The sequence below is a fragment of the Globicephala melas genome, chromosome 2, assembly GCF_963455315.2.
Source record: "Globicephala melas chromosome 2, mGloMel1.2, whole genome shotgun sequence".
NCBI classification, from domain to species: Eukaryota; Metazoa; Chordata; class Mammalia; order Artiodactyla; family Delphinidae; genus Globicephala; species Globicephala melas.
In genome coordinates, this window is record NC_083315.2 from 36,933,243 (window position 1) to 36,955,262 (window position 22,020).

General features: G+C 55.3%; 3 protein-coding genes across 14 annotated transcripts in view; 2 read left to right on the top strand and 1 right to left on the bottom strand.

Annotated features, from left to right (window-relative positions):
• Positions 1-2,298: 2,298 nt before the first annotated feature.
• Positions 2,299-3,923, bottom strand: HDDC3 (HD domain containing 3). Its single transcript, XM_030878597.2, has 4 exons — positions 3,778-3,923; positions 3,415-3,470; positions 3,067-3,307; positions 2,299-2,759 (listed from the first exon to the last, which is right to left on the bottom strand). The coding sequence occupies exons 1-4, from the start codon at positions 3,887-3,889 to the stop codon at positions 2,629-2,631; spliced, it is 540 nt and encodes a 179-aa protein (XP_030734457.1). The 5' UTR covers positions 3,890-3,923; the 3' UTR covers positions 2,299-2,628.
• A 3,115-nt stretch (positions 3,924-7,038) lies between these two features.
• On the top strand, positions 7,039-20,629 carry UNC45A (unc-45 myosin chaperone A). Of its 2 annotated transcripts, none has more exons than XM_030878599.3 (20): positions 7,039-7,179; positions 7,405-7,566; positions 7,798-7,834; positions 8,133-8,308; positions 10,171-10,263; positions 10,753-10,920; positions 12,410-12,578; positions 12,830-13,000; positions 13,870-14,041; positions 14,804-15,104; positions 15,912-16,006; positions 16,241-16,382; positions 16,745-16,885; positions 17,088-17,215; positions 17,424-17,490; positions 17,967-18,080; positions 18,308-18,423; positions 19,281-19,398; positions 19,508-19,663; positions 19,786-20,629. In XM_030878599.3, the coding sequence occupies exons 1-20, from the start codon at positions 7,174-7,176 to the stop codon at positions 20,041-20,043; spliced, it is 2,790 nt and encodes a 929-aa protein (XP_030734459.1). In that variant the 5' UTR covers positions 7,039-7,173; the 3' UTR covers positions 20,044-20,629. The 2 variants fall into 2 exon arrangements, with proteins under 2 accessions (XP_030734459.1, XP_030734458.1); XM_030878598.3 differs by having other exon boundaries at positions 7,085-7,224.
• A 683-nt stretch (positions 20,630-21,312) lies between these two features.
• The window catches only part of RCCD1 (RCC1 domain containing 1), a 47,149-nt gene continuing 46,441 nt past the window's right edge, over positions 21,313-22,020 (top strand). For all 11 annotated transcript variants that reach the window (XR_009562871.1, XM_060293826.1, XM_060293827.1 and 8 more), the window contains exon 1: positions 21,313-21,587. The gene's annotated coding sequence lies outside the window, so the exon portion shown is untranslated. The remainder of the gene's footprint in view (positions 21,588-22,020) is intronic.

Consider the following 22,020-nt stretch of genomic DNA (forward strand, 5'->3'; position numbering starts at 1 on the left):
ACCTGAAATTGACCTTACCGCACTCTCTTGTCACTGTGGTTAGCTAATGACACTCAGGCCCTCACAGAGAAAGGAAATCATAGTCTGGGTGGTAGGAATGAGGCTAACCATCCAAAAGAGATCTCTGAACTAAATTTTTGTTTCTCCCTAACAAAAATGCATACAAACACTTCAAGGAGCAATTCTCGTAGAAAAAAAAAAAAAAAAGATAGATGAGAGACCAGATCCTTCACAGCAAACCTCAATTTTACTTAGGGTCAGTGGGAAATCTGATTTGATCATAATAGTTGCCAGGACCAAGTGCTGCAGAGTGTCCATCCATTTTGGCTCCTGACTTAGACCTCCCTAGTTGAGAATAAATCTGGAAGGAAAGAACTCTGAAATTAGGTAGCCTAGGCACAGGAAGCCTATGTGGGGTTGGGGATGAGGCCTCCTTGGCATTTGGAACATGACAGGGATGAAGATGTAAGACACAGCATTGGGTGTGGAGGCCTGAGAAGCTCAGTGGGGGAAAGACAGGTTTTCTTGTCAGAATGCCTGGGGACTTGCATTCAAACTAGATGAGTAAGCACACCTGTACTGCTGCCCCCTCAACTCCTAATGCCTAAGAATGCTAAACAAAATATGAAACAGGGAAAAGCAAGGGACTTCCCTGGTGGTCCAGTGGTTAAGACTCCGTGCTCCCAATGCAGGAGGCCTGGGTTTGATCCCTGGTTGGGGAACTGGATCCCAATCACATGCCGCAAGTAAGACCCGGAGTGGCCAAAATAAATATATATATATTTTTAATGTAAAAACATGGTCATACTCAAAACAAGAGGAAATCTCCTTTGACTAAGAATGGAGAGAACAGCTACAGCCATGAACAGAAGACGAGGCCATGCAGCTCCAGAGAAATGGAGACCAGTTGAGGACAGATCCTTGGAGTGGCCAGGAATCTCTTTGTTGTCATTCTAATTCTAGGCTGGAAGTAAACCTTTTGATTCCCAGCCCAGCAAAAGCCAAACTAAGCCCCCTATAATCAGAGAGTTAGGGTAGTAAGGTATTAACATTAATTTCCTGATGTTGACGGTTGTAGTTTGGTTTATGCAGGAGAATTTCTTTGTCCAAATACTAAAGTACTTAGGGGTGATAGGCCATCAGGTCAGCAAGTTAATCTCAAATGGTTCAGGTGAAAAAGTTACTTATGTTGTACTTCCAACTTTTCCAAAAGTCTCTGATTATTTTTAAAAATTATTGAATAAAAAAAATCCACTCTATTGGCTCAGATCAAACAGGTTATCTAGGGAGGCCAGACTCATAATCCAGATCCACTAGCCTCTTCAGTCTTGATCTTTACTATGTCCAGCGTGGTTGGAGCTAACCTCAATTGTGGTCATTTTTGTCTGGTTAAAAAGGCCCAGCAGTGTGGCAAAAAGAGGGATTCTGGTCTTGTTGATCATTAACAAGTCTTCTCATCTCCGAGAGCTTCATATTTCATCTCAGTAAAATGAGAACAATCCCTACCCTGCCTATCTCATCTGGTTATTATAAAGAACAGATGAGGTAACACCTGTGAAAAGGTTTTGTAAAACATCAAGCACCTAGTGACCACGAAGTGGCCTTTGACCTAACAACCTCCTCTTCCTCACAGATGTACCCTTTTCAAGTGGGCTAATCGGCCTCAGCTTCTCAGCACCGACCAAAAAACCGATCAGTTGGGGATCCCTTCAGGCGGACACCTTGAAAAGCTCCGCCCCCTCGCCCAGATCCCGCCCACCGCCGGGCTCCAAGGGTGGGTCAGTTCCCGGGCCACTTCCCGAAGCGCCCGGAAGTTCCTGTCGCTTAGCAACCAAAGGAACCCGAGATGTGATGAAGGGGAAACTGGGGGTGGGATGCAAACTTCGGCAAGTTTCCGTTGCAACCCGGGGTTTGAGGGACCCGCGGTCCCCCACCGGCCCTATCGTGTTGCTTCTGGGGACTCTCCCGTGCTCAGCAAGAGCTGCCAGTAAGCAGGTTGGCACTCCTTTCCAATGTATCTGTCAACCCATCCAACTTTCTTAATGAGGAAGCCTACCAATTTTTGAATACCTGTGTGTCAGGCACGTCACATAATCCAGCCCTGATAATTACACAACCTATCTTACTGATAAGGAAGCCAGTCTCCGAGGGGTTGAGGCCCTCAACCTGAGGGATCTGTCCCAGGGGCACACAGTTGGAACCCTGCCCTACTGAAGGGCAGGTATCCCCCCTCCCCCCATCGTTTCCCCAATGGGGAGGCTGGAGAAGGAGCAGCAGCAACTCAAACCTTTATCCAAATGTTTTATTTTGCATAATGACTTTTGAACTAGCGTTTATATATAAGCCCAAGTCCCTGAGGGGCCAGAGATCCCACCATGCAATCAGACCCAAGGCCTGGAGAAGGGCAGTGAATGCATTAGAAATGGGTGGGGCACATCATCCCACAATCTGGGGCTCAGCTTAGTTGGCAGATCTTCAGAGTGAGAAAGGACACGTGTATTTGGTCTCTAATACCTGGGCTGAGTGAACCAGGGAGGAAGCTCGGGAGGCACCGAAAGGCTGAAGTATGAATCTTCTCTGGCCTGGGCAAGGATGGAGTCTGTGCCACTGGATGGCTCCAAATACTGCTCAGAGCGTCAGCCCCCGCTCCTTAAACAGCTGCTTTAGAGCGTCTTCCAGCTGTTGGTTTGTCCCCTGAAGCCCCTTCACCACCTGTGCTGCCCACTCGAAGTATTCCTGGACTCGGTGTTCGGACCATCCTGCATAAGAATGGACAGAAAACTGCTCATGTTGACGTCCAGGAAGGCACTGGATTTTGCCCACTTCCTGGAGGGCTTGGTGCAGGGCTGTGAGATGAGTTCCTGATGGACGGATTTGTTCTGAAAACTTCCCCCTTGCCCAGGTACTGCATTTCTAGTGTATGAAAGAAGATCAGAGTGGTCTACTAAGATTAGTCTAGGGAATTAACAAGAACACCCGGGCTTTTTTTCAGGGGAAGTGACCAAGCTGTGCCTTCAGAAGGTGGATACCCCTCCCCGTCCCCTCAGAGCAGGTGGAGGAGCATACCCTCTGGGGTGCAGCGATTCAGGTCCCTCAGATTGTACAGTTTGTCTGCCAGCTTCACCAGTTTAGCCCCGGGGCTGCTGTGGGGTGCCTGCTCCACCTGCAGCCGCTTTCTCTCCAGCTTGGGCAGAGTCTTGTCATCTGTTACCTCCTCCACCAGACGCCGCACTTGTGCCCCGAAGTGCAGCTCCACCTCATCCAGGGTGGTGTCTGTGTCCTCCACCGTGTCATGGAGCAGGGCTGCCTGGGGACAGGCTCTCATTCAGTCCTCTGACGCCTGCCAAGGGGAACCCAGAGCTGAATGGGGCCCCTGACCCGCACCCCAGCCTCCTAGCAGAGGAGGAAAGTTACCTGTAACACCACAATGTCAGAGATTCCTGCCTCGTGGGTCAGGATACGAGCCACACCTGACGGGGCAAAGCAGGAAGTCAGACAGAAGGGAGTCCCAGGGCGGCGTGTTGTGGGTTTTGTAGAGCCAGATGTGGCCCCTCACTAGCTGGGTGACCTTGGGGAAGTCCTTTGCTCTTCTTTGGATGTTCACTGTACAAAGGGAACAATCATGCCTACCGCCCCAGGTTGTGGTGCGTCACGAACAGTGCCTGGCACAAGGACTGGTACGGACTAGGTGCTCGATGAGGTGCACGCCCTCCGGTTCCCTTCCCGGTCCCCACCCCCTAGATGCTACAGCCGTTGCTCCCCCGGCGGCGCGCCCACCGATAGGGTGATTGATGTAGGGGGTCCCTTCGGGGTCCTTCCGCCGCTGCCATTGGTGCTTCCGAGCCGCGAAGTCAGCCGCCTCCAACAGCTGGGCCGCCTCGGAGCCCATCGCGCGGTTGGGGCCGGCGACCTCGGTCCCAGGATCCCGGGTAGCGTGGACCGAGCTTCCACAGCGCCGCCTAGCGCCGCGGAGGCCTGAGGATTGTGGAGTCTGGCCCAGAAGAGTTTCTCTGGGGTTGACGTGAGGGCCTTGGGTGTGGGAAGCTGCCCTCAATATCGCAGCCCCTGGTTAAGTGGGCTTTGCTGAGGGTGCAAGAAGAATATGGCCTGGCTCTGGGAACCCACATCCTGGCGGAAGGAGGAAAATACACAAGACATAAGACAGCAGCCTCACAGTGTGTCCAGGGCAGGAAGGCACAGGGGACTGGTAACTTGGAGGAAGGGCAATTCACCTAGCCTCTGGACCAGAGACAGCTTCTCCCAGGAGGGTCCTCTCCCGCCATGGCAAAACAATTTTCAAGCTGTCAATGCTCTGAAAATTCTCAAAGCGCTCTAAAAATAGTTCTTGTGCGTCCCTGGTGGCCGCAGTGGTTAAGAATCCGCCTGCCAATGCAGGGGACATGGGTTCGAGCCCTGGTCCGGGAAGATCCCACATGCCGCGTAGCAACTAAGCCCATGTGCCACAGCTGCTGAGCCTGCACTCTAGAGTCTGCGAGCCACAACTACTGAGCCTGCGTGCTACAACTGCTGAAGCCTGCATTCCTAGAGCCCGTGCTCCGGAACAAGAGAAGCCACCCCAATGAGAAGCCCATGCACCGCAACAAAGAGTAGCCCCCGCTCGCTGCAACTAAAGAAAGCCCGCGCGCAGCAACGAAGATCCAACGCAGCCAAAAATAAAATAAAATAAAATAAATAAATTTATAAAAATAGTTCTCCCTGCAAGAATGGCCTGGTTGCTATGGGCATGGGAGCCTCACCTTTGGGGCCAGAAGACCCTAGTGCTTAACCTTCTGGAAATTGGAGCCTGCACTGGGAGCCCTCCCTAACTGTTTCAGACTTAGGCTCCCAGGCAGCCGTGTTGGTTCTGCAGGAACTGTCTTCTTTGCTGTCAGGCGCTGGGAACAAAATCTGCATTTCTTTCTTGTGCCGTGAGGGTTCCTGCTTCAGTTCCCAGGCACTGCTGTGGGCCCCTTATGAGTGTTGTCACTGCTGTTCTGGGAGCATGACGTTGTTAGGCCTCAGTAGACACTGGAACAACACAACACTGCTGGCTGGTGGCCTCTGGCCTTCTCGAGAAATTCCCTGTCTCAGCAGACAGCATCTATGAAGTATGAGGTTTGGTAAGAGAGACCTGGAGACCCTGGAAGAGATTTTCTTGTGAAATGGGGTTGGCTGGTTGCTAAGTATACTCCAGTCAGATTGGTAGATTTTATACTTTGGTTGGTAGCTGGGGTCAATGAGGGCTCAGGGGAAAAGTTAATGAGAGCACTCACGCTTGCTTTTCAGCTAGTCTTGGTGGTTGCCATGACGCAGAAGTTAGAGAGGGAAGCTCCAAACGCTGGAACTGAGGTCTCTGGGGCCTGAAGTGGAACAATCAGAATTCCCATGGCTTCCATGGCAGCCTGAAAGTTTAGAGTGTATAGAGAGAAACATATTTGGTTCTTAATGCTTGTCTGTTCTTCAGGCTAGTGGCTCAACTTCTCTCTCATTCCTCATTTGGTGTTCTAGCCTTCTGAGCCTTTTCCCCTTCAGCTTAGAGAACCTTAGGCAGCTTGGAGCCACAATCCTCCCATTTTCCAATAGAAGATAGAAACTCAGTCACTTTCAGCTCTCTCTAGAGGTCTGTGACAGAGAAGCTTCAGGTTTGTGTTTACGGTGCTTTGGGGCTTTGATTTTACTTCCTTACTGCCTGCAGCCATGGCTTAGAAATAGAGATGTTGGGATTTATAGGACCAGGGCTGAGGTGGAGGTGACCTCTCATGGGCTTCCAGAGGAGGCCAGGCCCTTTGCTGACAGGCCTGTCTGTGGGGCTACTGCTGGTCTTCAGCTGGATGACGCTTGCCCAGCCGACCTCTCTCTCAGGTACAGCACTCTCCTCTGCCCAGCCCCCCCTCCAGTACCCTACTCTTTTAGCAAGGTATAGGCTACTGTGGGGAGCTTGTGGGGAGGAAGGAAGCCTGCCCTTCTGATAATGGTTGATCCCTTTTATTCTCCAAAAGGGGTGGAGTGGGGTGTGGGTAGATCATTCCTGCCTGTCTCCAGCCCTCTTGCCCCTCCTTTCAGCTTTGGCCCACCATCCCCACTTGTGCCAGACCTCCTGGGATGCTGATGGCCGTCGCTACCCCGGTTTCTTCTGTCCTCGGCTCTCTGATACCCCGGAGGAAGCCTACTGCTGCCACCTGCAGGCTGAAGGGGGCTCCTGCTGCACTCGGTCTGAATTTGAGGCCTTGCACCAGGTCAATCTCTCTGCCCTTCCGCCTCCTCCCGTCTTCAGGTGAGAACTCCAGCCCCAGAGCCACTGGCACACTGACGGGGTGTTCCAGTACCTGAGGCTCTGTTCCTAATTTCTGGAGTGGGAGGCTTGTAGCTTACAGACCAGTGGAGGGACAGATCTCAAACATAAAATCGCGTAAATACATGATTACAAACAAATCTGCGAAGGAAAAGTTCAGGGGGCTGTGAAAGCAGGTGACAGGGAGTCATTGTAGGTGTTGTGTGGTGGGTGGGGTGGGACGGGTGTCAATACTGAGAGGATCTTGTATTCTGGATTACACGTGTTATAGTCGGGGTTTTCAATCCTGAATCTGTCCACAGATGGCTTCCGGGTACCTGTGAGCTCCCTGAATTTGTATTTTCAAATTCTACACTCTTCTGGGTAGGGAGTTCTGGGCTTTCTCCTGACTCTCAGGGGCTCTAACCCACAGGCTGCAGTAGCAAGAGCGCGGCTTGGGCCAGCATCCTGATACTCTCCCCTCTCCCATAGGGGCCCGGGCCCGCTTCTAGCATTGGGCCTTTACAGACTGCTGCTCGTGGCCCTGATGACTGCAGACCTCGTGCATTTCTGCCGCGGTCGGGGCCGGGGCCGAGATCTGGGCCGGGACCTGGGCCGGGACCAGACCTGAGCAGCCACGGGCGCCCTTCTCGCCCTCCGCCGCGCGCCCCCTGCCGGTCTCAGCGGGAACAGACTAAGCGCGCCTGGGCCTTCTCTGCGCCTGCGGACCCGGGCCGAGCGTCCTGCCCCTCTTCCCGGCGTGCTCTCCCCTTGGCCCCGCCCCTTCTCTACCACCGCCTCGACGCAAGACTGGGGCGGGGCAGCCGACAGCGGATTCCTGAGCCTAGACCCACCCCTCTCCGGAGACTGCGCCTGCGCGCGCTCGGGACGTCTGCTGCGCGATGACCGTGAGTGGTCCAGGGACCCCCGAGCCCCGGCCCGCCGACCCCGGGGTGCGTACCCATCTCCCTGCGCCATCACCACTTCGCACCTGCTCTGACCATTCTCGGGCCTCCTTCTCCCTCAATCTTGGCCCTCCATGGGACCCACCCGCGACCCCCAGGCTCCTCTGCCCCTAGCTCCCCGGCTCACCCTGAGCCCACCTCGGACGTTTCCACCCCTTCCCTCCACAGGCCAGCTCAGTGGAACAGTTGAGGAAGGATGGCAACGAGCTGTTCAAATGCGGGGACTACGAAGGCGCCTTGACGGCCTACACCCAAGCCCTGGGTCTGGGCGCAACGCCCCAGGACCAGGCCATTCTGCACCGGAACCGGGCCGCCTGCCACCTCAAGCTGGTGAGCGAGCCGGCTGCTCTTCCCCTAGCCAGCCCGGACCCCTGTTGGCGCACCTCGCCGCTGCTTGAGCCCCGACTGGACATTCGCCTTCTCAGGCCACCCACACTTGTTACACGTCTTTTGGGTCTCTAGGTGGTGGGGGAACCTGGTGACTAAGGAAAACAACTTTGTTGCCCAGTTGTGCCCGAGAAAGGAGATGACCAGCCTCTCAGGCCTGTTCTTCTCTTACAGGAAGATTACGACAAAGCAGAAACCGAGGCATCCAAAGGTAGGGGAATGTGGCCCTTGTGTGGAGCTGTGGGACTTCTGGGGTGGGCAAGGATTCTGGGACCACTGCACCGTCACTTTCTCCTCCTCCTTTCACCCCTGAAACACATCTGCCTTTTTTCTTTCCCACTTCCTGGGGCATTTCCTTTTCCGCAGCTACCCTCACCTTTCCTGAGGCTGAAGTACTGAGCCCCACATCCGTCCCCCCACCTTCCTCTGCCCCTCGAGATCTTTCCCTGCTGCTCTTGCCTGGAGATGGTGGCCTCATGGGTGCTGATAGAGCTCCTGTTTGTGCTCAGCCATTGAAAAGGACGGTGGGGATGTCAAAGCACTTTACCGGCGGAGCCAAGCCCTAGAGAAGCTAGGCCGCCTCGACCAGGCCGTCCTTGACCTGCAGAGATGTGTGAGCCTGGAGCCCAAGAACAAAGTTTTCCAGGAGGCCCTGCGGAACATCGCGGGCCAGATTCAGGAGAAGGTGTGTGAGTAATTGAGAGAGCGAGGCATTGACCAGTGGTAGAGGGGCACTGATAAATGGATCTGGATCACGTGTGTAAACACAGTTCTCTGGAAGGGGGATGCTGATGGCAAATGACCTTATAGAATGATGTTCAGCCTTGCCAGTGGTTACGTAAAAGCAAATTAAAAGAACAGCAAGGTGCTGTTCTTTTTGATGGTCTGTTTGGCAAACATTTAAAGTTTGTATGCATTGCTAGAAGGAGGGAGACACATTTAAGGGGTGAGGTTGCGGGAGGACGTAGGCTCGTTCATGACTGCTGGAGGGGGTATAAATTGGTACAGCTCCTTTGCAGAGTCCTTTAGCATATCTTTGGAGTATAATTGCTTTACAGTGTTGTGTTAGTTTATGCTTTATAACAAAGTGAATCAATTATACATATACATATATTTCCATATCTCTTCCCTCTTGCATCTCCCTAGCATATCTCTTAAAATTTTAAATGAGCATGTCCTGTGATTCAGTATGTTTACTTCTTGCTATCTCCCCTAGAGAAGCCTTGCCTGTGTACACAAGCAGGTGTGTGTTTGTTTGTTTCAGCCTTGTTTGTAGTAATGAAAAATTGGAACTTGCTTAAATGCCCAGCAGTAGGGGAATGGCTAAATAAACTGAGTGACATCCTTACTACAGACTCCTATGCAGTAGTTGCTAAGAATAGGCAGATCAACACATATGGACGTGGAAAGCTGACACTTGTTAAGTGAAAAAAAAGCAAAACATATAATAACATATAGTATAATACCGTTTATGTTAAAATGATCCCCCCCCCACCAAATGCACTCAAAATAATACCATGTTTTTTTCCACGGGTACAGTTGGGTATGTAAACACAAAGAAAAATATTTTAAAAGACGTGCATCAAAATGATGACTGTGACTGCTAGGGAAAGGAATAGGATCGAGAGAGCTTTTCAAAAGAGATTTTGCTTCATTTGGTTGTTTTTTTAAATAGACATTGTGTGATACACATATTTAAAAATTAATTTAGGAGAAAATAATCTAAAGATTGTCATGAACTATTATCAAGCTTGAATTAGCTAGATAATTTGGTGTTAAAATTCTGACCCAGTGGAAGCAAGTAATATGATGGCAAACACCTTATCAAAAGGTTGAGACCTGGGAAAGCAGACTATTTTACTCTCAGTGTCAGCTCTGTCTGATCAGCTGGGGCTGCTTAGAATCCTGTGTTGAGAAAGATTAGGAAGCAGGTTGCCTGGGTCTAGGAGAACGTGTTGTGCCATGCACCACGTCTGCCATGGCTGCAGGAGGGGAAGCAGGGAGCGGCACACATGCTAGGCATGTGCTGCTGTCCATGCCCAGGACCCTAGGGAGGGAGAGGGCCTAGGATGAGCTTGGTCATTCAGATTATTTTTTAAAAAACATCAAAAAGAGAATCCTTGACTTAAAAGGCGTGTCAGCAGCTACCTCGTGACTTGCTGGCTCCCTTGCAGGAGGTATAAATACTGGTTCAGCGCCACGGGCAGTGCACCCAGGCTGCCACAACGTACATGGCCCCCCTGGGAGTGGGTTGCCTCATGGCTAACAGGACGCCACCCCTTCTGAATGGCCCTGCCTTCAACATCAGTGCTGCCCAAGTGGGAAATAGCTCAGAGAAGAAAACAGCTGCGGGGAGTTTGGGAGAAGCTGCCAGGCAAGTCTCTTCCTGCCCAAGGTAGCTTGGTGCGAGGCCTAAGCCCAGGCATCCTTCTGTGCCTCCCGGAGTCAGGAGCCAGGCCCTGGGAGGAGCCGGAGAGAACAAAGAGGGAATGTGTTGTCTCCAGTCAAGAGAGGCAGTTCCTCCCATGCTTTGCTGATTTGTCATAGGTGAGTTACATGTCTTCGACGGATGCCAAAGTGGAGCAGATGTTTCAGATATTATTGGACCCACAAGAAAAAGGCACTGAGAAAAAGCAAAAGGTATGGAACTGTGTGAATGGGAGCTGAACTCCCCTGTGTGCTGATGTTGGCCCTGGGAGCCCCTGCTGGCCTGGCCTGCTGCACGTCGCTCCTTAGATCGGGCAGCTGGGCTCACAGAGCCTGGGTGGGAGCTCAGAGGGCCTGGGGCCTAAGTGTGAGCCAGGGAGAGGGAACCAGTGTTCCCGAAGCACCTTGTTGGTGCTTAGGTCCTGTGCTAGGAGTTGGGTGTACAGGGGTGACTGAGGCACTGTTTCTGCCCTTCAAGCTTTGCCAGGGACTCAGGACTCCATTTATTCTAACCCTCAATGCCAAGAGCAAGCTCTTTGCTCTACTTACAGAAGAGGAAGCTGAAGTTCACAGAGGTTAAGTTTATGGCCAAGGTCACTCAGCTGCTAAGTGGAAGCAGTGAGGTCCAGAGCTCAGGGCGTCTACTCGCCCTGCCCTGTGCCATGTACAGTGTTCACGTTATGTGCACTTCCTTTGACGCAGGCATCTCAGAACCTGGTGGTGCTGGCCCGGGAGGATGCTGGAGCTGAGAAGATCTTCCGGAGCAACGGGGTTCAGCTTTTGCAGCGCCTGCTGGACACGGGAGAGCCCGACCTGATGCTGGCGGCCCTGCGCACGCTAGTCGGCATTTGCTCTGAGCACCAGTCACGGGTGGGTGGGGCGAAGGGTCTAGTTACTGCCTCAGTCAGTCTGTCTGTCCACCCACTCTTCCGCTTCTTATCTTATAAGGTAAAATATAAGGAGCTATGTAACGAGAGGCAAAATTAAAATGACACAAAAAGATCACTGACAAAGTTTGGGACAAAGTGCGGCCAGGAAAGAGCGAAAGCAGCCCACTGACACCCTGAGCACTTTTCTTTTCATTTATTTTATTTTTGGCTGCGTTGGGTCTTTGTTGCTGTGCATGAGCTTTCTCAAGGTGCGGCGAGCAGGGGGCTACTCTTCGTTGTGGTGCACGGGCTTCTCATTGCAGTGGCTTCTCTTGTTGCGGAGCACGAGCTCTAGGCGCACGGGCTTCGGTAGTTGTGGCTCGCGGGCTCTAGAGCACAGGCTCAGTAGTTGTGGCACACGGGCTTAACTGCTCTGTGGCATGTGGGATCTTCCCGGACCAGGGAACTCTGCTGCGGCAGATCACAGAGACACCTGGTCATTGATCCCCTCGTTGTCCGTGTGGTAAAAGCAAGCTGCATGCAAAGAGCAGGGCACCTGTCCTTCCCTCACCATCAAGCTGGCATTTCCCTTGGACAGGGGTCCTCACAGTGCTTGATGTGGTCAGTGATGTGACCCACAGCAACTTTACCATCGAGACCAGATATGTAGGGCAGGACCCTGAGATGGTTCTCAGTGTAGACTGTGGGTGTCCTGCACAGACGGTTCAACAAGAACAGCCCTGCCCCAGGCCGGTGTCACAAAGCCCATGCTCTGGTTCTTGCCTGAACTGACTGGACCTAGGGAACAGGGACTTGACCCTTGGTTGCTTTTAGAGGAGCCCACAGTTCCTAGATCAGGGGTGGAAATGTGAAACATTCTATGAACACTTCAGGCCAAGATTGGGCTCTATTTCTGGGTCTCCCAGGACTTGGAACGGTAAAGCCACGTGAATTCCGCCTGCCTCCTCTAGCCTTCCTGCCCATCCCTGTTGTGAATGAGGATGGACCCAAGTAGACCTTCGGGGTTTTTCCAGCTCAGAAATGGGCATAGAGGCCTTGTGGTTCGTTCCATGTATGTCCACATCCCCAGGATGTAGACAGAACCTCAGGGTTGGTATCAGGGAGGAATGAGGTGTCCCTGGGCCAGGTAGTCAGGTAGCTTTGTCCAGGTTTATGTTTCTCCTTCCTGGGGAGACACGAACCAAAGCAGCTGCCTTCAGAGCCACAGTATTCCTTGTCTTTTCTGATTGGAGCCGAGGAGAGAGAGAGTGGGGGAGTCCCCTGGAATGTTTCTTTAGGAAGCCCTTCCAACAAGATAATCCTGGCATTGCCCCGGCCTCACCCTCAGCAGGCCCACTTTGCTTTCACGGGGAGCTGCTCTTTCACCCACATGTTTTCTCCCCTCTGGCCACCCTCTCTGACCCCCAGTTAGGGATCTCCACGGCTGCCCTTCACCAACTGGAAGCTCTGCCCACTTCTCTCCCACCCAGACAGTGGCGACCCTGAGTGTGCTGGGAACTCGGAGGGTGGTCTCCATCCTGGGCGTGGAAAACCAGGCCGTGTCCCTGGCTGCCTGCCACCTGTTGCAGGTTATGTTTGATGCCCTCAAAGAAGGCGTCAAGAAGGGCTTCCGTGGCAAAGAAGGCGCCATCATCGTGGGTGAGTGGAAGCAAGTCTGTGTCCTGTGGTGTGGCTCTCGTGGAGAGGAAGGGGCTGAGCCAGCCAGGCCAGCTGCAGCCGCAGGTTGTTCAGGAATACGGCTTGTTGACAGTATCTTACTTGAGGTTCTAAGTAGCCAGGGCACCTCGGGGAAGGCTGGAAACCAGTGCTCAGGCTGCAGGTCCCCTCTCTCTACCGGGGAAGTTGGGGCTAGGCCACTGGAGAGCCCACTAATGTCTTCTTGTTGCCAGATCCCGCCCGGGAGCTGAAGGTCCTCATCAGTAACCTCTTGGAGCTACTGACTGAGGTGGGGGTCTCAGGCCAAGGCCGAGACAGTGCCCTGACCCTCCTGATTAAAGTGGTGCCCCGGAAGTCTCCTAAGGACCCCAACAACAGCCTCACCCTCTGGGTTATTGACCAAGGTAGGTGATAGAGTCTTAAAAGGAGAGAGAAAGGGCATTCCCTGGTGGTCCAGCAGTTAGGACTCTGCGCTTTCACTGCCGAGGGCCTGTGTTCGATCACTGCTCTGGGAACTAAGATCCTGCAAGCCATTGTGGCATGGCATACAAGTAAATAAATAGGTAGGTAGATAGATAGATAAATACAGAGAGACAGAGAAAGATCAAGTGTGTGTTGCATCTTGCTTGGGTAACTGGGCCTGCTCGTCTCCAGGAGGGATTGCACCCAGCGTGTGTCTGCACTGAAGTGCATGCGGCCTGCACTGTACCCTTAGGGAACATTGGCCCCTTCAGCCGTGTTCGTGTGCACGTGCACGCACGTCGAGCGGGCCCACGAGCAGGTTAACAGGGAGGCCGGGTCAGCTTTCTGTGTCTGAAGTTTTTTCAATGAGTGTATGGTACTTCTATATGCAGGGCGAATATTCTTCAAGTTTAATATATAAAGCCATACTGCTCTTTTCCCTTAAAAGATAAATTAGGAAGGGTTGGCAAAGTCCCAGCCTGAGTCCATCTGTTGGGTACTCGTCTTTTCTTGTTATCCCAATTATCCTGTGAGGCGTGGATGTTGTTTTCCCCTTCAGTTTTACAGGTGAGGCACCTCCAAACCCTACAGCATTCACCCCCACGGGCAGCGCCTGCATGCAGACCTTACTTCTGAGGTCCTTGCCTGACCCCACGCCTGCCCCCAGCCCACCGGCTTCTGTGAGCCTGTCTGCACTCTGACCTCGTGCCAGAGTGGTCCTGCCTTTGCATGCATCTCCCAGGAAACCTCTTCCCTTTGCTTATAGGAGTTGGAACTCATGTTCTGCTGTCTAAATAGGGTGTCTTTTCAGGTCTGAAAAAGATTCTGGAGGTGGGGGGCTCCGTGCAGGACCCGCCCGGGGAGCTCACAGTGACAGCAAACAGCCGTATGAGCGCCTCCATTCTCCTCAGCAAGCTCTTCGATGACCTGAAGTGTGATGCCGAGAGGGAGAACTTCCACCGACTCTGTGAAAACTACATCAAGTGAGGGAAGCCTCCTATTGCCAGGGTTCCTGCCAGAGTTCTGACTCTTTGGGGAGGGACAGCAGTGAAAGGTTTCCCACAAGGAGAGCAGCCTTGGGGAAGACTAGCTGGGGCCAGACAGGGTGATCCCAAGGGCCACATCTTGTTCCAGAGCGACCTCCCCAGGGACATTCTTTCTCAAATCAGTTCTCTAGCGCAACAAATGTCCTCAAGCCCATAGTGTTCACTGAGCACTTACTGTGTGTCCGTTCTGACACAGCAGTGCAGCATGACAGTCCTTAAGGAGCTCACAGCTGGGAGAAGACGAGTCAGGAAATAAGCAGCACAAGTTCAGATCTTAGTGAGTACAGGGAAGGAGACAACAGGGTGGTGTGAGTGAGAGTGACCTACATTAGGTGGCGTGTCATCAGGGGAGGCTCAAATGAAAGCCTCGATAAAGAACGCCAGCGACTGCCATCCAGAGGATGTCCTCGTCTTCCCATTGGCAGTTTTTCTTTTCTTCTTCTTCTCTCTTTTTTTTTTTTTTTTTGACTGCTCCACGCAGCTTATGGAATCTTAGTTCCCCAACCAGGGATCAAACCCAGGCCCCCCCGGCAGTGAAAGCCCAGAATCCTAACCACTGGACCACCAGGGAATGCCGGCAGCTTTTCTTGCTGTTGCTGCCCAAGTAGTGCAGATGCCCGGCCAGTGGAGGGGAAGGGAGGGAAGGAGAGTCCCCTTATGCTGGCTTTGATGTGACAGCTGCCACTCTGTACCCCTCAGGAGCTGGTTTGAGGGCCAAGGGCTGTCTGGGAAGCTGCGGGCCCTCCAGACGGTGTCCTGCCTCCTGCAGGGCCCGTGTGATGCCGGCAACCGGGCCCTGGAGCTGAGTGGCGTCATGGAGAGTGTGATCGCTCTATGTGCCTCGGAGCAGGAGGAGGAGCAGCTGGTGGCCGTGGAGGCCCTGATCCACGCGGCCGGCAAGGCCAGGCGGGCCTCGTTTATCACGGCCAACGGCGTCTCGCTGCTGAAGGACCTGTACAGGCGTGGCGAGAAGGACAGCATCCGCATCCGGGCGCTGGTGGTGAGACGGGCGGGCCTGGGCTGGGCAAGCGGGCAACCAGGCAGGGGCCCCGGGCTGGCTGGTGTCTCAGGGTGCAGCACCAGCACACGCTGGGTGACAGTATGGGACGTGCAGGGCCTTGTCGAGGCCGGAGGCAGGGGCCCTGGCTCCTACTACCACAGGGCTCATGGTTGGGTCAGAGAGATGAGCCTCGTACAGAGAGGACACCTGAGAATGCAGGGCGGCCCGGGCTGCCCCCTGCGGGCAGTGGGAGCGGCTCCAGGAGGAGACGATGGAGGACACACTGGGCAGGCGGGTCAGAGGGCTGTGTGGACAGGCTGGGCCAGCAGGCGGCCCCAGGAGCAGGTGGTGTGGGGACTGCCTGGCCTCCCTGAGCCTGTTGCAGCCCTGCACCTTGAGGAAGCTGGTCCTCCTCCTTGGAGCACTTAGTCCTGGGTTTCTCCATTCCGTGAGGATCCTGGCCTGGGCCAAGGTACCCATCTTCTCCCCACATGGATCTTAGCTCCATCTGTAAAGAGCTTCCTTCTATGACGTGGAAAGAAAGAGCAAATCCCAGTGTGATCGGGTGGGGTTGGGGCCCAGGCCAGCACGGTGGTCAATATGTCAGTCTCTACCAGATGCCATGTCACGTGGCCACCCCAGTAGGTGATTTTGCTGCCCGGTGCTCCAGGTGGTAACCTGGTGGCGGTGTGCATGGCCTCCAGAGAGCCTGGCAGAGTGCTCGGGGGGGAGCCCACGCCAGCTGTGGAGGAGCCCTGCTCTGCCTCCGTCCCTCGGCCAACAGCTGGTTCTCACCTCTTCCACCAGGGACTCTGTAAGCTCGGCTCGGCCGGAGGGACGGACTTTAGCATGAAGCAGTTTGCTGAAGGCTCCACGCTCAAACTGGCCAAGCAGTGTCGAAAGTGAGTCATTTAGCACTGTTGTGGCTCCCGACCTGTCAGCCAGACCTCAAAAGAGGAGGGTGGGGCCTCCTCACTGCCCTGTCCTCCCCCAGGCAGACCCTCCTGCGCTGCTACGTGAACTGCTTCTGTCTGTGGCGGGGATGCCCCAGCCCCTGGCTTTTCCCCCTTGGTCCTGGTGTACCCCTCCTGTCCCCCCACCTTTCTGATGGTCATCGGTGCCCTGCGTGCCCCCAGGTGGCTGTGCAATGACCAGATCGATGCGGGCACTCGGCGCTGGGCGGTGGAGGGTCTGGCCTACCTTACCTTCGATGCCGATGTGAAGGAGGAGTTTGTGGAGGATGAGGCTGCGCTGAAGGCTCTGTTCCAGCTCAGCAAGGTAGCTCCATGGGTTCCTGCAGTCGTCCGGGGACACTGTCTAGGGTTAGAGCTTACGGGGCTTTCTTGGCAGGTCTTGGCCAATGGCTTTTGTGACCCCACAGAGAGGGGGGCTGGTAGCCCGAGTGGCCGCTCTGTGTGGCCTGCGTGTACTGGCCTGCGCCAGCAGGGTCGGAAAGGACGATCTCTTAGGAGGAGTTGGGGTGGTCAAGTGTGTGAGCTCCCAAAGTCTGGGGCCACCCTCGGGCCTTGGCGGTGCCCACGTGGTCCAGCTGAGGGTAGAACTGGGAGCCTGGGCAGCGCTTATCCCGGTGCTGCTCTTCCCCCCGGGATGGCCGCTGATGGCCCCTCTGCCCCCGGCAGTCCGAGGAGAGGTCGGTGCTCTTTGCAGTGGCCTCGGCGCTGGTGAACTGCACCAATAGCTACGACTACGAGGAGCCGGACCCCAAGATGGTGGAGCTGGCCAAGTACGCCAAGCAGCACGTGCCCGAGCAGCACCCCAAGGTGAGGGGGCTGCTAGGAGGGGTTTGGGGGCCTCCGTGTCACTGGGGCCAGTTGACCCGAGACATCCACAGCAGATGAGCCTTCTGTTTAAGCGGGTTTCCTTCCCTTTGTTTTCATGCTCATCAATTTGTGCCGTGAGGAGCGTTCCCCTTTCCCTGCCTAATCGGCCGAGGCCTCTGTGCTCAGCTGCCTCCTCCCCCAGGACAAACCGAGTTTCGTGCGGGCTCGGGTTAAGAAGCTGCTGGCGGCTGGTGTGGTGTCGGCCATGACGTGCATGGTGAAGACCGAGAGCCCTGTGCTGACCAGTTCCTGCAGGGAGCTGCTCTCCAGGTGAGCCTGCCCCAGCTACACCAGACCTGCTGCAGCCCGTCAGCCTCCAGGCTGCTGATGGAACTACAGCGGGAGCAGGTCCTGGTGCCGTGGGCCCCTCAGAGCAGGGGGCCACCCGCATGGCGCCCTTCTTTTGTTGAGCCCAGGAGTGGAGGGTATGCCTGCCAGAGCCCGGGCCGGCCCGTCCAGCACAGCCTTCTCCCCACAGGGTCTTCCTGGCTTTGGTGGAGGAGTTCGAGGACCGCGGCACCGTGGTTGCTCAGGGAGGGGGCAAGGTAAGCAGGCTTACAGACTCCTTCCCGATGGCATATAAAACATCACTGAGTGGCTGCTACACCAGAGATCAGTGTTGGGTGTGGGACGGAGAAGTATGATTAGCGACCAGCAGGAATGTCTTCCTGCTGAGTGAGAGATGCTGGGGGCCGGGGGTGGGTGGGGCTTTTTAGAGCGCCGGACTTTGTGCCTATTAGGGTCCTGAGCTCTCCTCCTTTCCCTTGTGTCATTGACCTCCATGGCTCTGGTGCCGGGCACAATCCACATCTGTCCCTTAATAGTTGTTTCGGGAAGTGTTTGGGTAGCTTACTGGGAGGCCTCAGAGAGATGAGAGGGTGGGAGTGGGAGTATCATTGTCAAGCCTGGGGAGAGAATGGCGGGGAAAGGTGAGGGCAGCACAGTCAGGGCCTCAGAGTCTCGTGGTTTGGGCCTTATGTTCCCGGGCACATCTTGGACACTGATGGGCTTGTCCCTACAGGCTCTGCTCCCGCTGGCCCTGGAAGGCACTGACGTGGGGCAGACGAAGGCAGCCCAGGCTCTTGCCAAGCTCACCATCACCTCCAACCCAGAGATGACCTTTCCCGGTGAGCGGGTGCGTGTCTTTCTGCCCCAGCGCTGTCCTGTCCTCCACCCCCTCACAGGGCCCTGATGGCCTTTGACCCGAGCTGCGGCTCCTCCTTGGGGAAGTGTCAGCTTTGCTGAGCCCTGGGGGTGGGAAGGGCAGGTTTCTTTTTGGGGCTGGACTCCCTCCCATCTGCAGGGCCGGTGGGGTTGGGGGAGCTGGGGCGCATAGCCCTGACAGGTGGGTGCGTATCGCAGATCTACGAGGTGGTCCGGCCCCTCGTCTCTCTCCTGCACCTCAACTGCTCTGGCCTGCAGAACTTTGAGGCACTCATGGCTCTAACAAACCTGGCAGGGATCAGCGAGAGGCTCCGGTAAGGTCTCTTGGGATGTGGGGCCTGGGCAGGGCATCATGGTTTGGACCATCCCCAGGAGAGCGCTTTACAGCGTGGAAAGCACTCGCCAGTCACTCACTTACTTGCTCCTCATGGTGACTCCTCTGCACCTTACAGCGGAGGAGACAGGCTGAGAGGCATGACTTGTGCAGTGTCCCGTGAGATAGCAAGGGACTGGGCGATGACAGCGCAGGCCCTGGAGTCAGGTTGCCTGGGTTCAAATCCTGGGTTCACTGTTTATTAGTGTTTAACCTCACAAGTAACTTAATCCCTCTGTGCCTCAGTTTCCCCCTCTGTGAAATAGGGTGGCTAGAGTACCTAGCTCGTGGAGGAGCAGCGAGGAGGACTAAATGAGAAAATACGTGTAAAAGCATTTACTACATAGGTGCCTGGCTCCTGGCAATGTGCCCAAGCAGTACATATTAGCTGTTACTGCTGATTGTGACCTTGGGCCACTCAGTCTCCTCCTCTGCAAAATAGTAATAATGATAATCACACCTGCACCTTCACTGTAGGGCTGTAGCGAGGATTAAGTAAGGTAGTCCGCGTGCTGGGTCAGGGTGAGGGCTCGAAAGTTAGGTGTTAGCATCGCCATCATCCCACCTGGGTCTCCTAACTCCTACTTCAGAGCATTTCCCAAGGTCCTGTGCTATTTCCTAGGCCCAGTTAGAAGGCTGGAAACCACTGCCTGGTGGTTTCATCCCTGGTGCAGGAGGGTCTTTGGATATTGCCCAAGGAAATCCTTGGCCCCGGGTTTGATTGTGTGGGGAAACAGGGGTGGGGGTGATGGATGCCAGTGCTCTGGTGATGCCGACCCTCCACCCTTGGCCCCACAGGCAGAAGATCCTGAAGGAAAGGGCTGTGCCCATGATTGAGGGCTACATGTTTGAGGAGCATGAGATGATCCGCCGGGCAGCCACCGAGTGCATGTGTAACTTGGCCATGAGCACGGAGGTGAGGGTTGGTCCAGGAGGCGGTCATGGCAGGCAGGCACACAGAAGTACCTGTCCCTGGCTGGCCTTTGCCCCAGCTAACCTGGTGCACTCCCCGCTTCCGGCCACAGGTGCAGGATCTCTTTGAAGCCACGGGCAGTGACCGGCTGAAGCTGCTGGTGCTGTACAGTGGAGAGGACGACGAGCTGCTACGGCGGGCGGCTGCTGGGGGCCTGGCCATGCTCACCTCCACGCGGCCCTCGCTCTGCAGCCGCATCCCCCAAGTGGTCAGTGCCCCTTCTTGGTGGGGCAGGGGAGGTGGGCCAGGAGCCCCCAGCCAGGGTGTGTGAGTGAGTGCCCTGCCAGGGTTCCCTGATGCTCGGTGGTCACGCTGCCCTGTTTCCTGCAGACCACACACTGGCTGGAGATCCTGCAGGCCCTGCTTCTGAGCCCCAACCAGGAGCTACAGCACCGGGGCGCTGTGGTGGTGTTGAACATGGTGGAGGCCTCGAGTGAGATTGCCAGCACCCTGATGGAGAGCGAGATGCTAGAGATCTTGTCAGTGCTGGCTAAGGGCAAGGAGAGCCCAGTCATGAGGGCTGCCGCCGCTTGTCTGGGGAAAGCAGTGGAATATGGGCTTATCAGACCCAGCCAGGATGGAAAGTGAGGACCTGCCTCACACACGCTACCTATCGCAGCACAGGGAGCGAGGACAGACATGGCCTTGGCTGGTGGGTGCTGGGGTGTCTCCTGCCCAGCTGCCCTTTGATGTCCTCTGTTCTGAGTCAGGGGCCACGTTCACAGCCCTACTCTGCCAGCACTGCCTCCAGCCTCACGCAGCAGGGAACTTTTCCTGTACTACTTAGACAGCTGGGAACGGGGAAGGTGTGTCCTAACTCAGCCTGTGGATTCCCTGCACTGAGAAGGACCCAGCTGTGAGCCTCACCAGCTATGAGCCTCACCTGAGCCTGCTGGCAGGACCACCCCTCATCCTCTAATAAAAAGTGTGTGGAACTCAAATATGTGCCCAGTCAGTGGGCAGGGAGGGCTGGCTGTGGGCCAGAGCGTGGAGCAGGAGCTGGGCATGGCTGAGCGTGTGGGCAGCTTTTCAGCAGCACAGCCACCTCTGTGGAAGGAATCCAATGAATTCCCACCCCAGGGCCCGCTGAATTGCTTTTTAATCCTTGTAGAGGGCCAAAGGGTAAATGTAAGCAAATCAATAAAGTATCCAGTCGCATGAAAATACATGCATTAGGCTTTTCAATACTTCTGCCTGTATTTATTTATGGCTGCTTTGGGGTCTTCCTTGGTGTGTAGTCTTTCTCTAGTTGCAGTGAACGGGGGCTAACGGGGGCTACTCTTCGTTGCGGTGCGCGGGCTTCTCATCGCGGTGGCTTTTCTTGTGGCGGAGCACAGGCTCCAGGCACGCGGGCTCAGTAGTTGTAACTCGGGGGCTGTAGAGCGCAGGCTCAGTAGTTGTGGCGCACGGGCTTAGTTGCTCCGCCGCATGTGGGATCTTCCTGGACCGGGGCTTGAACCCGTGTCGCCTGCATTGGCAGGTGGATTCTTTAACCACTGTGCCACTATGGAAGCCCACTTCTGCCTTTGTATTGAGAGTTTTCAGTGACCTCCAGTCAGGCAGAGCTCGGGATATGGGGGTGGGAAAGCCCTGAGGGAAGCTCCAGTAGCTGAGCGGGGTTGGAGCTAAGCTTGGACTGCTGCGGGCATCCCCACCTGCCTGGGCGGGTGGTCCCTTGAGAGCCTGCTTCCGCTCTCTGCAGAGCGGACTAAGCCCAGCTTGACTCTCATTGGCTTAACGGAGGTAAGTGACAGATCCCGAGCCAATGGAAGGTAAAAACTGCCCAGCACCCGCCTAATTCGGGTGCTGCTTCTAGGGCCACAGGCCCGCGCGTGTCCAGTAGCTAGCTGCCGCCATCCCAGACAGAGAGGACTGACAGGCGGCGCCCGTCACTGGGGTCGCTTGTCGCCAACCCCTTAGTTCTTTCTGATCGTCCCCCAAGTGTTTCTAATACTGACTCCGCGGCCCCGCGCGTGCCTGCGGAGGACGGGACCATCTGGTCCAACGAGCCCACGCCCACCGAAGGTTTCGCCCACTCCCCGCCGGAGGCCGCAGCGGCCTAGCGTAGGCCTTGGGACCGGTTTGATCGAGCTAGGACTGGACAGGCCGCGGCGGGGATCGCCGGAACCGAGGTGAGCTTGTCCCAAGGCTGTCCTCCCCGCGCGGTGACATCACCCCTCTCTCTGGTGATTGGCCCCGGGGAGGCGGCGGCAGCCAATGGGCGCCTCGCTCAGGGCGCGGCTCTTCAAACCTTTCCTTCTTGTGGCTGCCAGCCAGGTCGTGGGCTGGGTGGTGACTCGTTCCTGGGTGGCTGCCCTGCGCCCCGGCCTTTCCTCCTCCCTCAAGACTGCCCATCGGAAGGAGCTGCCTGAGGGGGTGGAGGGCACAGGGTCAAGATTAAGGTCAGAGGCTTACTAGGGCTGAGATTTGACCCGGAAGGGGTAGGAGCTCAGGCCCGGGTCAAGGAGAGATCCAGGACCTGACTTCACAGGCTTGAAAATGCCAGTGAAATTCTGATCAAGCCGAACATGCTGTACGGAAAAAGTGGCCTTACCGTGCCACTCG